The sequence below is a fragment of the Bos mutus genome, chromosome 28, assembly GCF_027580195.1.
Source record: "Bos mutus isolate GX-2022 chromosome 28, NWIPB_WYAK_1.1, whole genome shotgun sequence".
Classification (NCBI taxonomy): Eukaryota; Metazoa; Chordata; class Mammalia; order Artiodactyla; family Bovidae; genus Bos; species Bos mutus.
The window spans coordinates 19,208,488-19,226,480 of record NC_091644.1 but is presented as its reverse complement, the minus strand read 5'-3'; the positions used below and the strand labels follow the sequence as shown (position 1 = coordinate 19,226,480).

The 17,993-nt window shown below is 48.7% G+C and overlaps 1 protein-coding gene across 1 annotated transcript; it reads right to left on the bottom strand.

The window, feature by feature from the left end:
- Positions 1-6,787: 6,787 nt before the first annotated feature.
- Positions 6,788-13,068, bottom strand: NPFFR1 (neuropeptide FF receptor 1). Its single transcript, XM_070364501.1, has 4 exons — positions 13,032-13,068; positions 12,655-12,969; positions 9,782-9,881; positions 6,788-7,667 (listed from the first exon to the last, which is right to left on the bottom strand). Exons 1-4 carry the CDS (start codon positions 13,066-13,068, stop codon positions 6,788-6,790), a joined length of 1,332 nt encoding a protein of 443 aa, XP_070220602.1.
- Positions 13,069-17,993: the final 4,925 nt, after the last annotated feature.

Sequence of the window (17,993 nt, the reverse complement as noted above, 5' to 3'; positions counted from 1 at the left end):
TTCTTTCATTTTGAACCTGTTTCCCAAATATAGGAAGGAGAATTCACAGCAGCTTGAGAGAGTGGCAAAAATCTGGACTTCCTGGTCAGATGCACCAAGATTTGAGTCTCAGCTTCAGCACCATCTAGTTATGTGACCTTCAGTAAGTTATTTAACTTCTTTGAGACTTACTTTTTCCATCTATAATATGGGAATAATTTTAAAATACCTGTTTATGTAATTATTTCGTTAATTCAACAGACATCTATTGAGTGCCTCCTATGTCCCGGGCAGTGTCCTAGATCTGAGTCCACAAAAGTGAGTGAAATAGACAATATCTCCTGTCCTCATGGAGCTTATGCACTGTTGTGAGAGATAAATAACAGTCATAAAGCATTCCGGAGAAGGCAGTGGCAACCCACTCCAGTACTCTTGCCTGGAAAATCCCATGGACAGAGGAGCCTGGTGGGCTGCTGTCTGTGGGGTCGCTAAGAGTTGGATACGACTGAGCGACTTCACTTTGACTTTTCACTTTCATGCATTGGAGAAGGAAATGGCAACCCACTCCAGTGTTCTTGCCTGGAGAATCCCAGGGACGGGGGAGCCTGGTGGGCTGCTGTCTATGGGGTCGCACAGAGTCGGACACGACTGCAGCGACTTAGCAGCAGCAGCAGCAGCAGAAAGCATTCAGTACAGTGCCTGGTTTTTAACAGGCCCTCAGTAAACAGTTTGAGTTGACCAGAAATGTAATTTTTGAAATTCAGTACCATTTTGATATGCATTAATTCCTTCCCTATTGATTCCTCTCCTATCTCAGGGCCTTTGCGCATGATATTCTCTGGTTGGGTTGTTCTTTCCTCAGCTATTCCAATGGCTCTGTCTCACACTTGATTCATATCCATATTCAAATCTCAATCTTTAGAGAGGCCATTTCTAGTAACCTATTAAAATAGCCCTCCACCCCTAAACACCTTCTGTCAAGAGGATCCTTTCAATGGGTCTGTCTTGTTTTAGAGGATGAGATGGTTAGATAGCATCACTGATTCAATGGACATGAATTTGAGCAAACTCCAGGAGATAGTGAAGGACAGGGGAGCCTGGTGTGCTGCTGTCCATGGGGTCACAAAGAGCTGGACATGACTTAGCGACTGAACAACAACAAATCTTGCTTTAGACCCATTCTTGATGGATTTTTAAATCTTCTATTTAGTAATAAATTCCTCTTAGATTCAGGGCAAGATTTTGTACTAAAGTCTCGATGATATAATCATATTGAATAATGACATTTCAACATAATCATATTTTTAAAGATATATTTGAAAACACTGTGAATAAAAGATATAAGAATGACCAATAAGCATATGGAAAGATGCCCAGCATCCCTAGTCATCAGGAAAATTTGCTAAACACTGATACTACTCAGTGTTGGCAAGAACAACTGGAGCGCTTGTATACTGCTGATGGGAATGCAAAATGGCACAGCAATTTTGGAAAATACTTTGGCAGTTTCTTGCATAGTAAAACTATACACTTACTCTCAACCCAACCCACTCCTAGGTTACTCAATAGAACTGAAAACACATATACATATAAGGACTTATGTGTGTTCATAGCAGCATTATTCATAATTCATAAATTCATAAAAAGTGTTAACAACTCAAATATCTATCCACTGATGAATAGACAAATAAAATATTATAGAGCCATTCAATGGAATACTACCCAGGTACAGAAAGGAACAAACTTCATTGTTTGTTGATTTATGCTTCAACATGGATGAATCTCAAAAGCATTATTCTAAGTGAAATAAGCCAGATCAAAAGTGAAATAAGCCAGATCAAAAAGCTACACAAGTAGATGACCTTCCAAAATCAAATGAGTGGTTATCTGGGGCCTGGAGGAGCGGAGAAAGTTGACTACAAATTGGCACAAGGGAATTTGGGGGAGATTCTGGAAATATCTTGAGTGTAGTGGTGGTTACATGACTGTATACAATAGCTAGAACTCATCAAAATGTACAGTTAAGGTGGGTGAATTTTACTGCATGTAAAGTATGCCTTAATAAAGCTGTTATAAAATTTTTAAACATATATACACATAGAAAATAATTCCACAATTATCTCTTGTGGCTAGATTTGGGTGCTTTTTATTTTCGTCTCTTTGTTTATCTAAATCTTGTAAAATTTCCACAATGGAGTGTTTGTGTAAAGAGAGAAAAAGAGAAACAATAAAATGTCATAAACATAAATAATTGGGTTATTCAACAAGGAATCTATTGTGGATTCAACATTGTTTGCTTGCAGTGAAGCCCATTTGGGTCACCTCCTTCTCATTTGTCTTTCCTCAGTGGCACTTCAGAGGGGTGAGCTGAGGAAACATGCAGAAAGGCACAGTGCTTAATAGCAATGCTTTGTCTATCCAGCTCTCGGCTTGGCTCTCACCTGGCTTTCTGGATGAATACACAGTAGACTAATGATAGGGGGGCTCTCATCCGACTTTGCCAACTCTGCCCTCCATTCCAACCCAAATCATGCATCCCCTGCGCCCCAAGAGAAAGTCCTCGGCCTACGGCCGGCAGACTGTGGTGTGCGGGGCCCAGGCTGGGCATCCGCCTCCAGCTCCCGTTGGCCTGTTGAGTGCTGCGTGGTGAAGTCAAGAGGCCATTCATCAGCGAAGACCCATGATTAGAATGACCACTCGTGCTGCAAGTGGCAGGACAGGACACGGAGTCCCTCCAAGAGTTCCTCTGGGGTGGGGATGCTCAGTGTCCACAGGCCTTTGGCCCTTTCCCCCATCACACATCCAATTCATTTCCAAACTTGCTGCCTGTGAAAAGGCAGTCACCTCAGGAGACCCAGCCAACCTGTAGGCAAATAGCAGCACATGGGCAGAAGTCCACGTTACTTACCCTTGTGTACCCTGGGGCAACTGGACAGGGGCCCTGAGAGGCCCCAGGTGCTGGGTCACAGGATACCAGCCAGAATAATAAAGCTATACTTTGAAAAATATCTTCATAAAATAGTGTCTCATGGAGGGAACATTCGATTTTCTAGCCACTCTGGTCAAGAAGTAAAACCCAGCTCAGAGCAGCTGGGGTGGGCTAGGAGAATAAGACAAATCATAGCTTTCCGTGAACCACTGCTTCATCACCCATACATGCCAAGTCAGAAGAGATCCTGGGTCCCAACCTGGGGCCTCTGTTCTCAGGGCTCACGCAGACACTATTTTCAGGAACTTTGTCTAGCATCTGAAACCTCCACACATTATTCACAATAGTCAAAATGAGGAAGCAACCCAAATGTCCACCTGCGGATGAATGGATAATGACTGGTATATCCATACAATGGACTATTACTCAGCCTTTGAAAGGAAGAACATGACACCTTCTACAACACGGACGAACCTTGAAAACATTATACTCAGTGAAATAAGCCAATTGCAAAAGGACAAGTCCTGTGTGATTTCACCCCTACAAGGTACCTAGAGTGATCGAATTCATTGAGACAGAAAGTAGAATGGCAGTTACCAGAGGCAGGAAGAAACAGGGAGTCATTGTTTAATGGGTACAGAGTTGCAGTTTGAGATGTTAAAAAAAGTTCTGCAAATGGACAGTGACGGTTATACAGCAGTGTGAAGGCACTCAATGCCACTGAACTGTACACTGAAAAATAGTTACAGGATAAATTTTATGTTGTATATGTATTTTGCCACATACACAAGAAACCAAACACTCCACAGATACCCACAAGGCCTCACCTCTCCTGAAAGCATCGAGTCATGCCTGAATCAAATCAAATCTGAATAAGCAGACACAGCCTTGATGGATTTTTTTTGAAAAGAAATAAAAATACCAGCAAACATATGAATTATGGCCTAGCGCAATTTTTTATTTTTTCTTTTGGCCAACCCTGTCTTTCAAAGCATGGCATCTTTGGGGAAAAGTGAAACAAAGGGGCCTTGATAGAAGGTTGGCTTGGGTGAGTGCCCTGGTCTCCCCCTAGGCTGTGATTCTGTGGTTGGGGAGGCCATGCTAAGGGAAAAACATGCACTGGAGGAAAGACCAGACAGTGTCTCCCAACAGATCTCCCCAGCCACAGGGACAAGCCTTTGGATTTAAGATGGCCCTTTCTCTGGTCTGTTTTTAGAGCCTGGCATCAGAGTTGTTTAAGGCAAGCAGCCGGGAATTCTCCAGCCTATACTCTAGTGACACAGAACACTGACAGAGAACCAGAAGTGGGTCCCAGACACGTACTAGCGAATGAGGGACAGGATGGCACACCCTTTCCTGAGACCCTCGTCCGTCATTCCTAGACACTTTGACTGGGGTGGGGCCATGATGGATCTTGGCAGCCTGCTCCATTCATGGGTTATAGATAGCATACACAGAACAGCGCAAGCCAGATATTACAAGAGTAAACACAATAGACTCTCACTTCCCAGACCAAGAGCTTGGGGCGGGAGGGTGCGATTGCTGGTTCTGTGAGCATTCTGGCTCACCATCAGGCAAACAGCATTTGTGGGAATTTCCACCTCTCCTCCCCAATCCACCTTCCTTGAGAGGCAGGAAGGGGCATGGGAAGAAGCCATCAGAAGACAATTCTAACTCAAATCCTGCCCCCCACCCCCACCGTGGGCCCCTCTTGGTCCTTTTGAGCCTCAGTTACTTCGAGAATGGCAGAATCTCCTTCAGCCCATTTGCATGGGTCAAACGTGTCTGGGGACATGCTTGTAGAAAATACTGTACAATGGCTTAGGAGTTTTCTTCTGCCCCTACATCTAGTTAGTACTTAGAGTGGAGTCAACAGGGTTAAGTCATCGTGTGTCAATTAAGAAAACTAGTGGAGCCTCAGAGTCACATTCTCTGCCCTGGAAATGTTTCTTTTTTATTCACTAAAATTCTGGCAACAGTGTGTGTTCTATAGAGATAAGGAGGAAGTATCCAGTTAACTACAGATGACTGGGGCCATGCAAGGATCACAGGGTAATCCCAATTCCTCCCACCTCCTGGAGAGAAGCCTCTCTCCTCAAGGTGATGCAGGCATGCTGGGTGAGAGCCAGAGCAAACAAGGGGTGGATCCCATCCTTTTTTAGGGCACATGAGTTATCCATGCTATGGAGAGGTTTAGTGCTTGTCATCCCAGAGGCCTCAGGGGACACCGTAGCTTTGGTTGGCCAACTTCGCCCCCACAATCCCCTGGAGGGAGCAGGGAAAGGGCCTTGGGAATGCTGTGTACTTGTAGCTCTAGTGAGCAGATGTATTTTGGAAGGCTGAAAGCGGGTGCTCTGCCCTCCTTTCCTCCTGTCTGTGAATAAATAAACTGATGCTTCTTGTGACCCTGCAGCTGCCTGTCACATTGTGAGCTCTGATCTGGGTCTGGGTGATGGTGGTGGGTCCTATGAGAGAGGAGGGAGGGCAGACACCCCCTTCTCTGGGCTCAGACCCAGACTCTCTGCAATTGACACAGGCTCCCCAGGGATTGTTCTGCAATTGCTCAGGCATCAGTTCAGCTCAGTTCAGTCGCTCAGTCGAGTCCAACTCTTTGCGACCCAATGGACTGCAGCACAAGACCTCCCTGTCCATCACCAACTCCCGGAGCTTGCTCACTCACGTCCATCAAGTTGGTGATGCCATCCAACCAACTCATCCTCTGTTGTCCCCTTCTCCTCCTGTCCTCAATCTTTCCCAGCATCAGGGTCTTTTCCAATGAGTCAGTTCTTTGCATCAGGTGGCCAAAATATTGTAGTTTCAGCTTCAGCATCAGTCCTTTCAATTAATATTCAGGACTGATTTCCTTTAGGATTGACTGGTTTGATCTCCTTGCAGTCCAAGGGACTCTCAAGAGTCTTCTCCAACACCACAGTTCAAAAGCATCAATACTTCGGTGCTCAGCTTTCTTTATAGAGCTCATGCTCAGGCGTGACGTCCTGTTAATGGTACTTTGGGGAGAAGAGAATGGCCCTGGACACTTCTTGAAAAAAACAAGACAGACCTACACAGAACACACTGTGTTCTCTTGGGAAGGGATCAGGGGAGTGGCTTCAATCATACATAGGAGACTCCAGGACATGGACACCAAGCATCAGATGGACAGGCCAGCTTTGCTTTTCATTTCTTCCCAAATGATTAATTAGGGTTCACATTTTTCACTGTGCTCCGCCCAAGGGGCCCTTCTGGAGGCAGCTGGAGATGGTCAAAACCAGACAGGCAGGCACTGGAGTCATGCAGGCTCTAGTTGAGAGACAGACTAGTCTCATCTCCTCTTCCAGCCTCAGTTTTGCAAACGTAGAGGGGGTATGTTATTGTTTAGTCGCTAAGTTGTGTCCAACTCTTTTGCGACCCCATGGACTGTGGCCTGCCAGGCCCCTCTGTCCGTGGGATTTCTCAGGCAAGAATACTGGAGTGGGTTGCCATTTCCTTCTCCAGGGATATTCCCAACCCAGGGATTCAACTGGCATCTCCTACTTGGCAAGCAGATTCTTTACCAGTGAGCCACCAGGGAAGCCCCAGAAGGGGGATAAGAAACACTATCCCCAAAGTGTGAGAATTCAGTGAGATGATATCTAATGATGCCTGTGGCTTCTGCTGCAGAGGGTTTCAGGGAAACAGCGCCTCTCTCTTTCCCCTCCTCTGCCTCTATCTGAGGGGGAAGGTGACAGAGAAGATTCCACGAACAATTGCCCACTGTCTTGTGTTTGAGAGGGAGACATATGGCAGACTCTCCTAACACCACACCAGACACTGTCATGCCTGGGTGTCACATGTGTGGTCGTGGCCCTCGGGTTCAGAGGCCTGCGCTCCGCATCCCCCTCAAATGTCCCAGGCTGGGATGGTGAGGGGCAGATGGGAGCAGCCGGGACCCTCGGCGGCCAAGCTATGGTGGGCCACGCGGCCATTGCGCAGCGGGAGACGACCGGGCCTGGGGGCCCCGCTGCTCGGGCCCGACTCGGAGGGCAGGCCTGAGTCGCTGGGCTGCACCTCCACGAACACCCGCGTGCGCAGGAGCCGGCTGGCCCGCTGGGAGTAGGCCTCCCGGTGGCTCCCCCACGGCGGCGCGCAGAGCTGGGCGCGGAAGGCGGCCTGGAAGCCTCGGCGGAAGTTCTCGTTGAAGTAGCCGTAGATGATGGGGTTGGCGCTGCTGTTGAAGAAGGCCAGCCAGTGGGCGAAGGGGAAGGCGTAGGCGGTAACCAGGTGTAGCTGCGGCTCGCTTAGCTGCCCGTAGTCGATGAGGAGCAGCAGCGCCCAGAGCGGCAGCCAGGACAGCGTGAAGAACAGCGCCACCATAACCAGCATGTGCACCACTCGCGCCCTGCGCCGCGCGCCTCGCCCGCCCTCCCCCGCCGCCTCCTCGCCGCCGGCGCACGCGGGCCCCGGGGCCTGGCACAGCTTGCGGGCGATGCGCGCGTACATGACCACGATCAGCGCCAGCGGCGCCAGGTAGATATGCGAGAAGAGCACGGCCGTGTAGACCTTGCGCATGCCCTTCTCGGGCCAGGCCTCCCAGCACGAGTAGAGCGGGTAGGAGCGGTTGCGGGCGTCCACCATGAAGTGATGCTCCTCGCGCGTGACGGTCAGCGTGATGGCCGAGGGGCACATGATGAGCAGGGCCAGCGCCCAGATAACCGCGATGGTGACCAGCGCCTTCCGCAGGGTCAGCTTCTCGCGGAAGGGGTGCACGATGCAGCGGAACCTGTGGCGACGGAGGAAAGAAAAGCAGGGGGTCTGGGAGGGTCCCAAGGGTCCCAGGGATGAGCGCCAACCCCTGGAGGGCAGAGGGCTGGGGGCTGGCGGGGTTGGGGCAGTTCACCTCCACCATTGCACCTTAGGTGGTGTCAAAGAAGGCTCGGGTGTTAATTATGTTCGTTGACAAGCAAATTGGTTTCTCACCTGTAGGGCAATCAACTCCAAGGTTGGGTGGCCATGGAACAAGACAAAAGGGCGGGTTTCACAAGAACTGAATCCTGTTAGTGCATTTTGGAGGATAAACTGAATAGCTAGCAGCTAGCAGTGACTTAGCTGGCAGATTCTGTCCCTGAGTAGGCCGATTGGGTAGGTGTATCAAAGAAAACAAATTTTAGCTGTTTATGGCTTCTCCAGAAAACCTTGGGAGTTCAGGTGTGGAGTCTATGTGACAGGTTCTCCCTATATCATCTTAGCCAGCATCCTTCCAACAGTGCCTCCATAGTATCAAGACAGTTCTGCACCATTTCCTCCTTAGGATGTCTCAGCTGTGATTATTATTACACCCTTACTTTACATATGCGATTCAGAGGTGTTAAGTAACTGGCTCAGGGTCACACAGCTAGCTAGTACCAAGGACCAAGCTTGAATACAGATTTGTCTGGCTCCACTATGCCATATAAACCGGCAGCTGTAAACCCTCACTGTGCATTAGAATCTCCCGAAGCGTTTTTAAAAATACCTAGGCCCAGTTCTCCTGGTCAAAGATGCCCATCTAGTTTAGGAAAGTCATGGGGCAATTTAAGGGCTAAACCTGCGCTAGAACACAGGCCTAGAGCTGTCTCCCAGCCATCTGCTCTTTCCCCTTCACCAAACTGTCCTGCTCTCCTCCCTCCTATCCTTTTCCTCACCTGACAGCACTTTCCACTTTTCCCACAGCTTGTCTCAAGCCTTACTTTCTCAACCTACCTAACTTTGACCTCCTGGTTTCATAACATCAAATAAGGAACTGCCAGAAAACAAATAATTCTTAAAGCACACAGTACTGGCTCTAAGTGCAATAGCACTTAATAAATGGAGAAGGATCCTAGGACAGACCAGGAAGAGTTCCCGGAGGAGATAGGAACTTGAAGAATACCCAAACACCACTGGGAGACATTGTCAACGTTAACAATGACAACAAAATGAAGACCAATGAAGGAGGACGTCCCCCAGTTACCCAGCTAATTAGCAGCCTTGCAGATGGGGACCCAGTTCTATCTCCCCAGCTGCCTTCTTCACGGGGTCACAAAAGACTGGATTTGATGAGGGCAGAAGTGGAAGGACGATGAGGACACTAGATTCTAGGAAGAGTGGAGCTAGTAGTGCCTGAGTTTAGAAGACGACAAGGAGGAGGGTGTGGGTGTAAAGATGAAATAGAATGCTATTAACTGCTGACATATGGTCTCCGTACCAGGTAGTATGTATCAGCTTTACAAACAGAAGTTCACTGAAGCCTCCCAGCCAGCCAGTAGGGTGTGGAGGACTATTTGACAGGTGATAAGACAGAGGCTCAGCGTAGTTAAATGACCTACCCAAGGTCATCCAGCTAGGTAGCCCTCCAACTTACCTGCCTGCCTCCCTTGCTCTGGGATAAGCACCCTTATTGAAAGGGCTCTCGGAGAGGGAGGAGGACCCTCTTGCAACTGGGTCAGTTGTATTGCAAGCTGCTTGGTCCCTGGCTCCATTCTATTTAGCAGAACCACGCTTATCAGAGACTCTGATGGAATCTGAGGCTGAAAGACCAGAAGCAGCAGAAGATGGTGGAGTTGGGGAGTCAGGGACCAGCTAGGAGGTCTGCCCCCCAGGAGACAAGGACTGTCCCCAAGCTCCTCTTAGGGCCCAAGAATACCTTTTAAACCTCCTCAGAAGCTGCCTCAAGGTCTTCCAGAAAGAGGTGGCAGTATCCTCTGCAGTCCCCCAGTTCTAGAGGGCAGGCAGCCCCACCACCCTTCCCTCTGTGGCTCAGGACCACAGATCGCAGAGCAGTCCTGGCCTTCTAGCAGGCCCAGCAGTGGAAACAGCAGCTAGTCCTCACGCTGTGCCCCAGTCAGCCCAGGGTAACCCAGCCAGGAACCCTCTCACCTTTCCACAGCAATGGCCACCAGCGTGAAAACGGAAGCAGACACTGACATGCCCTGCACCAAGCCGCTCATCTTGCACGTGGCGTTGTCAAAGGGCCAGCCTGCAAAGACAGAGGCCACTACAAAGTGAGAGACGCCTCATCCACAAAGAGCCAGAGACCTCCAGCCACCTGGGCCAGTCCCCTCTGTGGCTTGTATCTTCCCTCCAGTCAAGCTAGGTTGTCATTCCACCTCTGCTCACACACTTCCAGGAGTGAGGAGCTGACCGGCCGGTACCTCCGTGGACAGTCCTACTAGAGACAGCCTTTATACTGACCAGCAATTTTTCTCCATGAACTTTAGATTCATCCAGCCCTGCCTGGATTTCTGCTCCCATAGACCAGCTCCAAGTTTGAGGCCAGTAGTTCTCAAACCTGGCTGCTCACTAGAATCAACTGAGAGCTTGGAAAAGGATCAGTGCCCAGGACCATGCCAGACTAATCACAAACAGAATCTCTAAGGGTGGGACTCAGACCACCATATTTTCCAAATTGACCCAGGAGATTTAAGTGGCAGCCGAAGTGGAGACCCACTAGGACAGATCCATCCTGACTCACAAGTGGGGGAGGTATAAGCAGCTCCAGCCCATCCTACCTGAGGTCCTCACTCTGACCCCTGAGCTTCTGCTTTCTCATGAGACCTGGGTCCCACCTGCTTTCAGGACTGGTAGCCAGGTTCACCTCTTGGCTGCCTGCGGCCCTGTGTTGGTAACTACCTGGTGTTTCCAGCCCTCTAGGCCTGGGATGGGGAGGGGCAGCTTGTTCTTGTCTGTTGTACCTGTGGACAGGAGTCATCTCCCAAGACTGGGGTCTTCTTTCACCAACAGCCTCTGCTGTGTTGATTTTCTGTCTGCACCCTTACAAGGTACCAAGCGCTGGCCCGCTCAGTCCTCACCCCAGCCCCATTACTGTCTCCTTTTTACAGATGTGAAAATGAAGGGGGAGATTAATTTACAATCTCTTTGTCTCTAAATCACTATGGATCAGTGCTGAGAGTTTGATCTGGGTGCCAGGGAGTTTAAATGTCATGGAAAGTCAATATCGCTGTAGAGAGCAGGTGGAAAAACATGAAAAAATGTTCAAACCTCATTCAAAATTAGAAAAACGCAAATGATACTTGCTGTGGAGAAATAGGAGCTCTCAGACATCACTGGTGGGAATGCAAAGCATTACAGTCCTTCTGGAGGGGAACTAAGCAATGCCTAACTTATGCACTTGTCTTTTGATCTAACAGTCTCACTCTACTCTGAATCTACACCTCTGATGACACAAAATACATATGCACAGGGTTATTCATTGTAGTACTGTTGTAACTGCAAAATATCAGAGAAACTCTAAATGCCCACATTAAGAAGTTGTTGAATAAACAATGGTTTATACAGATAAAAAAGGACTGGCAGACACTACTGTAACCAGCTAGTGACCTCATCGCACTATTGTTAACTGGTGAGTGAGCATGCGTGTGTGCACATCTGTGTATGCACACGTGCAGGTGTGTGTGCACGCATATGTTTGTGTGTGTTTTGGGAAGAAGGATGCATGGCCTCTGTTCAGCATCCCTGAAAGAACCTGCGATTCAGCTGTGATTAAAGATCCCACCAGGCTTAGCCAGAGGACAGCCACGGGGAAAGTGACAGCCCTGGCTTCACTTTCTGGGTTTGTGAGTCCCCCAACCTCACATCAGCTGTGGTGTGTGGTAGTGTGTGCTCAGTCATGTCCGACTGTTTGTGATCCCATGGACTGTAGCCTGCCAGGCTCCACTGTCCATGGGATTCTCAGGCAATAATACTGGACTGGGTTGTCATTTCCTCCTCCAGGGGAGCTTCCCAACCCCAGGGATAGAATCTGCATCTCCTGTATCTCCTACATTCCAGGCAGATGCTTTATTGCTGAGCCACCTGGGAAGCCCAAATGGCTGGCGTAAGGGGGAGCATCCTTGTGTGGGCTCGAACCGCTAGCCTTTCAGTTAACAGTCCAACGTGCTAACCAACTATTCCACAGAGACACCAAAGTCACTCCAAACGGGGCTGCCCAGGCTCTGAATCCTAAGTTTCTGGGAGCTCTGAGTGCAGAAGCTGCAGGCACAGACCTCTAGGGGTCTCCCCAGCTCTGGAAACTAGTCCTTCCCACCTAGAATCCATGGCACTGTACTCTGAAACAAGAAAAGTGAATCCTGGGAGAAGGTAGATGATAGTGGGATCCTTCTGACATTTTTAGATGCTGGGCGGGAATTTAGAAGTCAAGGGGCCTAGTTCTGCTTGAATCCCTCTACCAGATCCCTGCTAAACAGCCAGCCAGTCCCTACTTAGACACTCCCAGTGACAGGGAGCACAAGACCTGTAGGCAGGAACCCTTTTTCTGGTGGAGAACATCTCAAATTAGTTTTTAGGTCCCTATTCAGAGGAAACCTGCCGTCTTAGCACTTCTTCCTGCTGGTTCTAGTTCTGCCCAGAACTAGATGGGACCTCCCCTGGAGAGTAGGACTGAACGGTGCAGTGGTTAGAAATACAGATGTGAGAATGTGGGACTTGACACTTAGTTGTGTAAACTACAGAACCACCACTTAATCACTCAGAGCCTCAGTTTCCTCATCCATCAATTGGGGATAACAATAATGCATTCTTCATTGGATTGTTGTGAGGATTAGTTAAAATAATGCAGGAAGAATAAGTCACACAAAGCCTGGAACAAAGCAAATGGTTAATTCATTGTATCTGTTATTTCTAGTCTAATCCCTCAGCCATAAGACTGGGGAGTTTGAGACAATGGCACCTTGGTCAGGAGACCAGGCCAGCCACGATTTCAGGGGGAAGCTGCCTCTATTGCCCCTACTCACCAGTGATGAGGTTGTCCACAAGGGTGGTGGGCATGCAGAAGATGCCCACCAGCAGGTCGCTGATGGCCAGGTTGAGGATAAACATGTTGGTGACAGTGCGCATGTGCCGGTTCTTGAGCACGATGAAGCAGACCAGCGTATTGCCCACCATGCAGAGGAGGAAGATGAGTACATAGGCCACAATGAACATGGCAGCCACCGGGGAGGAGTGCTGGTAGTAGGAGGAGAAGGTGAGGTTTGCAGCCGGGGTGGCCTGAGCATCACTTCCATTCTCGCTTGGGGGCCAGCTGCTGTTGGAAGGCTGGGCAGGCTCCCCTAAGCGCAAAGGAGCACACAGGTCAGGATCTTAGGTGAAGAAGAGATGACTGACTTCTCACCACTGGGAGATCCTTCTGTGCTCCAGACCCGGACCATGCCCAGCACCTGGACATGAGCTCAACTCCAGTTGCAGCTGGATTCACCGATCCAAGACTTGCAACTCACAGCCATTCAGACCCTGATCTCACACCCACTCAGACCATGATCTCACACCTCCCAACCCGCTTGTCCACCTGTCATTTCATTTCCCAATGTTGGTCACTCTCCAATTGCACACAGTCCCACTGTGCCACATCCAGGCCCCATACTTCTCAGCCCTGCTCTCTGCCCCAGAGGCTGACCTCTCAGGAACCTATGTCAGCCAGGTTCCCTTGCTCTCTGGGTCTTTTTTTTTTTTTTTTATTTGGAGTACAGTTCATTCATAGTGTTGTTTCTGCTGTACAGCAAAAGTGAGTCAGTTATACATATAGGCTTCCCTGGTGGCTCAGAGGTTAAAGCGTCTGCCTGCAATGTGGGAGACCTGGGTTTGATCCCTGGGTCAGGAAGATCCCCTGGACAAGGAAATGGCAACCCACTCCAGTATTCTTGCCTGGAGAATCCCATGGAGGGAGGAGCCTGGTAGGCTACAGCTACAGTCAACGGGCTTGCAAAGAGTCAGACACAACTGAGCTACTTCACTTTCATATATATATATATATATATATCCACTTTTTTAGATTCTATTCCCTGCCTTCTGGTTTTTTAACTGGGTTTCAGCCAATGGGAGGCACTGAAGGAGATTGAAGGAGTGGAGGAGAGAGAGGTCAGGGTATTCATCTCCTGATTCCCTCCCTGCCTGGACCAGGTCTGCCCATGGGGCTGTCTTTATGGGTGCAGCTCCGGCTGGGTAACTCCTCTTCCACGGCGCCAGTTCCTGCAGGGCTGCAATGACAAGGTTCCCCCTCTGCAGCAACAGCTTCCTGTGGTTGGCCGTCCCTGTGTGCATCACCATCCCATGCTGATTCTCTTGCCCTCCTCTCCCCGCTGTCAAGTCTCTCTACCAAACTCTCTTCAGTTAAACCCTTCCTGAGTGCACCACCTGTTTTCTTCTGGGATCCTATTGCTGCTGCTAAGTCGCTTCAGTCGTGTCCGACTCTGTGCAACCCAGTGGACGGCAGCCCACCAGGCTCCCCCGTCCCTGGGATTCTCCAGGCAAGAACACTGGAGTGGGTGTCATTTCCTTCTCCAATGCATGAAAGTGAAAAGTGAAAGTGAAGTCGCTCAGTCATGTCTGACTCCTAGCGACCCCATGGACTGCAGCCTACCAGGCTCCTCTGTCCATGGGATTCTCCAGCCAAGAGTACTGGAGTGGGGTGCCATTGCCTTCTCCGATTACACCCTCAATATCTTTGGCATCCCTCCTCATCATCGCCACAGACTTTAGTTGTGGAAGACCAGAAGGCAGCAGAGAGAGGAAGACTAAAAGGGGCCTCTGAACCAGGGCTGAGGATCAAAGGCACACATTCAATTCTTCAGACCATCCAAAGCCAAGGCCACCACCCATCCTTCACCTTCTCCCATTGTGGTATCAGCTGCTTCATTTGCACAGCTTTTAGCCAAGAGTTTCCATATCTACTGGGCTTCCCTGGTGGCTCAGATGGTAAAGAATCTGCCTGCAGTGTAGGAGACTCAGGTTCAATCCCTGTGTTGGGAAGCTCCCCTGAAGAAGGGCAAGGCAACCCACTCCAATATTCTTGCCGGGAGAATCCCATAGACAGAGGAGCCTGGCAGGATATAGGGGTTGCCAAGAGTTGGACATGACTGAGCAACTAACATTTTCACTTTTCCATATCTGTTATTTGATCCAATCCTTCCTGCTATCTCATGAGGTAAATAGGTTAGGTATTAACCCCATTTGAAATGGCAGGACTGTGACCAGAGGGGTTCCCAGACTTGCTCAAGAGAACACTAATCTCTGCAGCTGAGTTGCCATGGTTCTGTGTCTCTAATGTGCCTCAGGCTTCAGTGTGTGTTTCTCCAGGCACCTTTGGAAGGAGTGGCTGAGTGTCCAACCACAAATCTTCTGGGAAGTCATTAGTTGTGGTGACTCATGATATTGTCTTGTAAACTCTCCTCCTGCTTTCCTCTGGGACTGAATGGGGCCTGTTCAGGAGATGAGGAGTCACTGGGGAGTTTCTATTGCATATAGAGCTCAGCCACTGGCCTGGAGGCCCACAGGAGCCTTGGGACCAGAGACTAGAAAGACCCTGGGGGAAGCACAGGATAATAAGCTGGTACAGTGGGGCCACAGGGACCAGCAGGTGCAGGGGGGCACTCGGGTCAGAGGAGAAGGGTGTGCCAGTGGAGGAGGAGGAGACGCTGGAAGTGTTGGGTGCACAGTGAGAGAAGGAAATGATACTACTCTGCTTAGGCCCTCCAGGGGCATCCGATTGTACCCAAACATCTTTATTTTAATATGACAAACATGTACAAGAGAGAATGTAAGGGTGAATGTATATAAGAGTATATAGTTTAATGAACCATGACGAGAGAAGGGTATGAAGAACCTCCAAGCGTACATTATTCACCTTCAACGATTACCATCTCAAGGCCAATCTTGCTTCATCCATACCCACACCTCTCCTTGGATGATTTTGAAGCACAATCACTTCTCTTTCGTTCATAAATATTTCAGATTGTGTTTCTAAAATGTAGGACTCAAAAAATCCATAACCCAGTGTCAAAATTAACCATTGTGTCACAATATTATCAATTATCCAGCATTCAAAATTCCCTCATTGTTAGATATTTTAACTAATTTATTTTTTACTGAAGGATTTACAGAATTTTTTAAATAACTGGTTTGTCTGAGTGAGGATCCAAATGAGATTTCCATTTCTATTATGTATTATTATGTGGCAAACCACCCCAAAATCTAGTGACATGGCACTGTGGTTTAGTCATCTGAGTGGCCCTTCTGCAGGTCTCTCTTGGGATCATATAAATGTCTGTAGAATTTCTCACAGACTGGATTTTGCTGATTGCCCCCTCTTGATGTCATTTTACACATTCTGCTCTCTGTCTGCTGTATTTCCTGTAAATAACAGTTAGATCTAGAGGCTTGATCTGATTATGTCTGGTGGACTCTCTCTTTCTCTCTCTCTCTTTTTTTTTTTGGCTGCAGCTTGCAGAATCCTGGGCTGCAGTGGTGAAAACCTGGAATCTTAACCACTAGGTCACCAGGGAACTCCTTGGTGGTCTCTTTCTTAATGCTAAGGTTGAACAGTGGGCTTAAGTGATGTCAGCTTGATCCCTCCTCTATCAAGTTTCCCATTAGCTTTCACCAATGTTTTCAGCAGGAGCCACTAACTGTTGCCTAGACTCCTCATTGCATCTCATATACAACCCAAACTCCTTACTGCACCGTCTGATCCCTGTTGCCATCCATCTGGCCTCATCCCCCTGCTACCCTCCCCTTTGTCCTTTGTGCTCTGGTCCCCTCTTGATGCCTCCAACGCACTCTTGCTCTTTCCAATCTCAACACTTTAATCTCTTCCTAGTCCCTCTGCCTTTCCCCCTCCTTTAGCGTTCAGCTTAAATACTGTCTTCTTGAAGAAGCATGACCTGATTATTTAATTTAGGTGCCCACTATTATCTCTCATGGCATCTTGCTTATTTTCTTCCATTTGTGAATATTTTCTTTGCTCCCAGGTTTATTGGATTTTTTTTTTTCCTCCAACTTTGAAAATCATCTTCTGGAGAGGAAGGATCTTTTCTTTCTCATTGATGGGGAGATATCCTCAGCATCTCAGCAGGGCCTGATCATTGTGTTAATAAATGGTTTACTAAATGGTTGTTAAGAGGATAAATACGTGTATGAAGAGAAAAAGGAAGGAAAGGCAGATCCTGATGTCGGGTGACAGGGTCCTGCTCAAGGCTGGCATTGCTAGTGTTGAGAGGCCTTTTCCAGGGTCCTCTGGAAAGAACCCCCACCACAGTCTGTTAGAAGCCTCCTTAGTTAGCTCACTCTTGCTGAGCCTCAAAATCGACCTGAATAACTTGGGGAAATCTGTGGGTGTGGATGAGTAGAGGAAACTGTCAAAACCTGCCCAACTAAATTCTAGCCTGTGTGTTTGCCCCACTGCCTTTCACTTGGTTTCAAGGGACTGCTTAGTGAGCTCATATCCCAAAGGCTGGCCCTGAAAAGTGTCTGGGAGCAACCCTGACCATCCCTGGACCCTTGGCTGAGCCTGAGCATCAGTCTCTACACTTAGGACAGTTTCCAGCACTGTAGACTGATTTATTCTCAATTTAGTTAAACTCCTTCCTATTCCTGGCAATTCCCCTGGCTGGTGGTGAGATGGGTTGCAGGCAGGCAGGCCTCCCACCCCATCTGGACCCCATACCAGAAGCTGGAGACCTCATTAACACCTGGACTTGTCCTTCTGGGGATCTGCCTGGTACCCTTGTGGATACATTACAGCCTGTGAAAATTTCATCCGCTGGACCCAATTATGCCATTCCCCTTTCCTCCAGGGCATTCTGATGATCTCAGAGATTAAGCTCTAAGCCACTGAAAGTCTGGGGCCAGAGAAGATGAGGAAGCTCTGGTTCTCAGTGTGTAGTCCCTGACCAGCAGCATCAGCATCACCTGGGACTTGCTAGAAATGCATATTCTCAGGAATCATCCCTGATCTAGGGAACCAGAAACCCAGGTATCTCTGTTTTAATGTATCTTCCCCATGATTCCAATGGACACTCCAGTCTGGGAACCACAGAGCTGAAGGTCTTAGCCCAAAGACCCTGGAGGTAGTGGATGCACATAGACTGGTAAGTCCCAGCCCTCTTTTCTCCTGACTTCAGGCAATAGACAGAATATTTGTGTCTCCTCAAAATTCATACCCAGTGTGATGGTATTTGGAAGTAGGGCCTTTGGGAGGCATAGCTGACCCTTGAAAAATGCATGGGGTGGTTCAGGGCTCTGACTCCTGTGCGGTCAAAAATCCAAATATAACTTTAAATTCAGCTCAGAATATAAATTT

Bases quoted from the DNA above. Each gene is read 5' to 3' on its own strand.
- NPFFR1 (XM_070364501.1), bottom strand. From the start codon at position 13,068: ATGGTCCGGGTCTGGAGCACAGAAGGATCTCCCAGTG. The intron at 12,970-13,031 runs GTGAGAAGTCAG...CTTTGCGCTTAG, and splicing joins CACAGAAGGATCTCCCAGTG to GGGAGCCTGCCCAGCCTTCC. The intron at 7,668-9,781 runs GTGAGAGGGTTC...CCGTCGCCACAG, and splicing joins GTGGCCATTGCTGTGGAAAG to GTTCCGCTGCATCGTGCACC.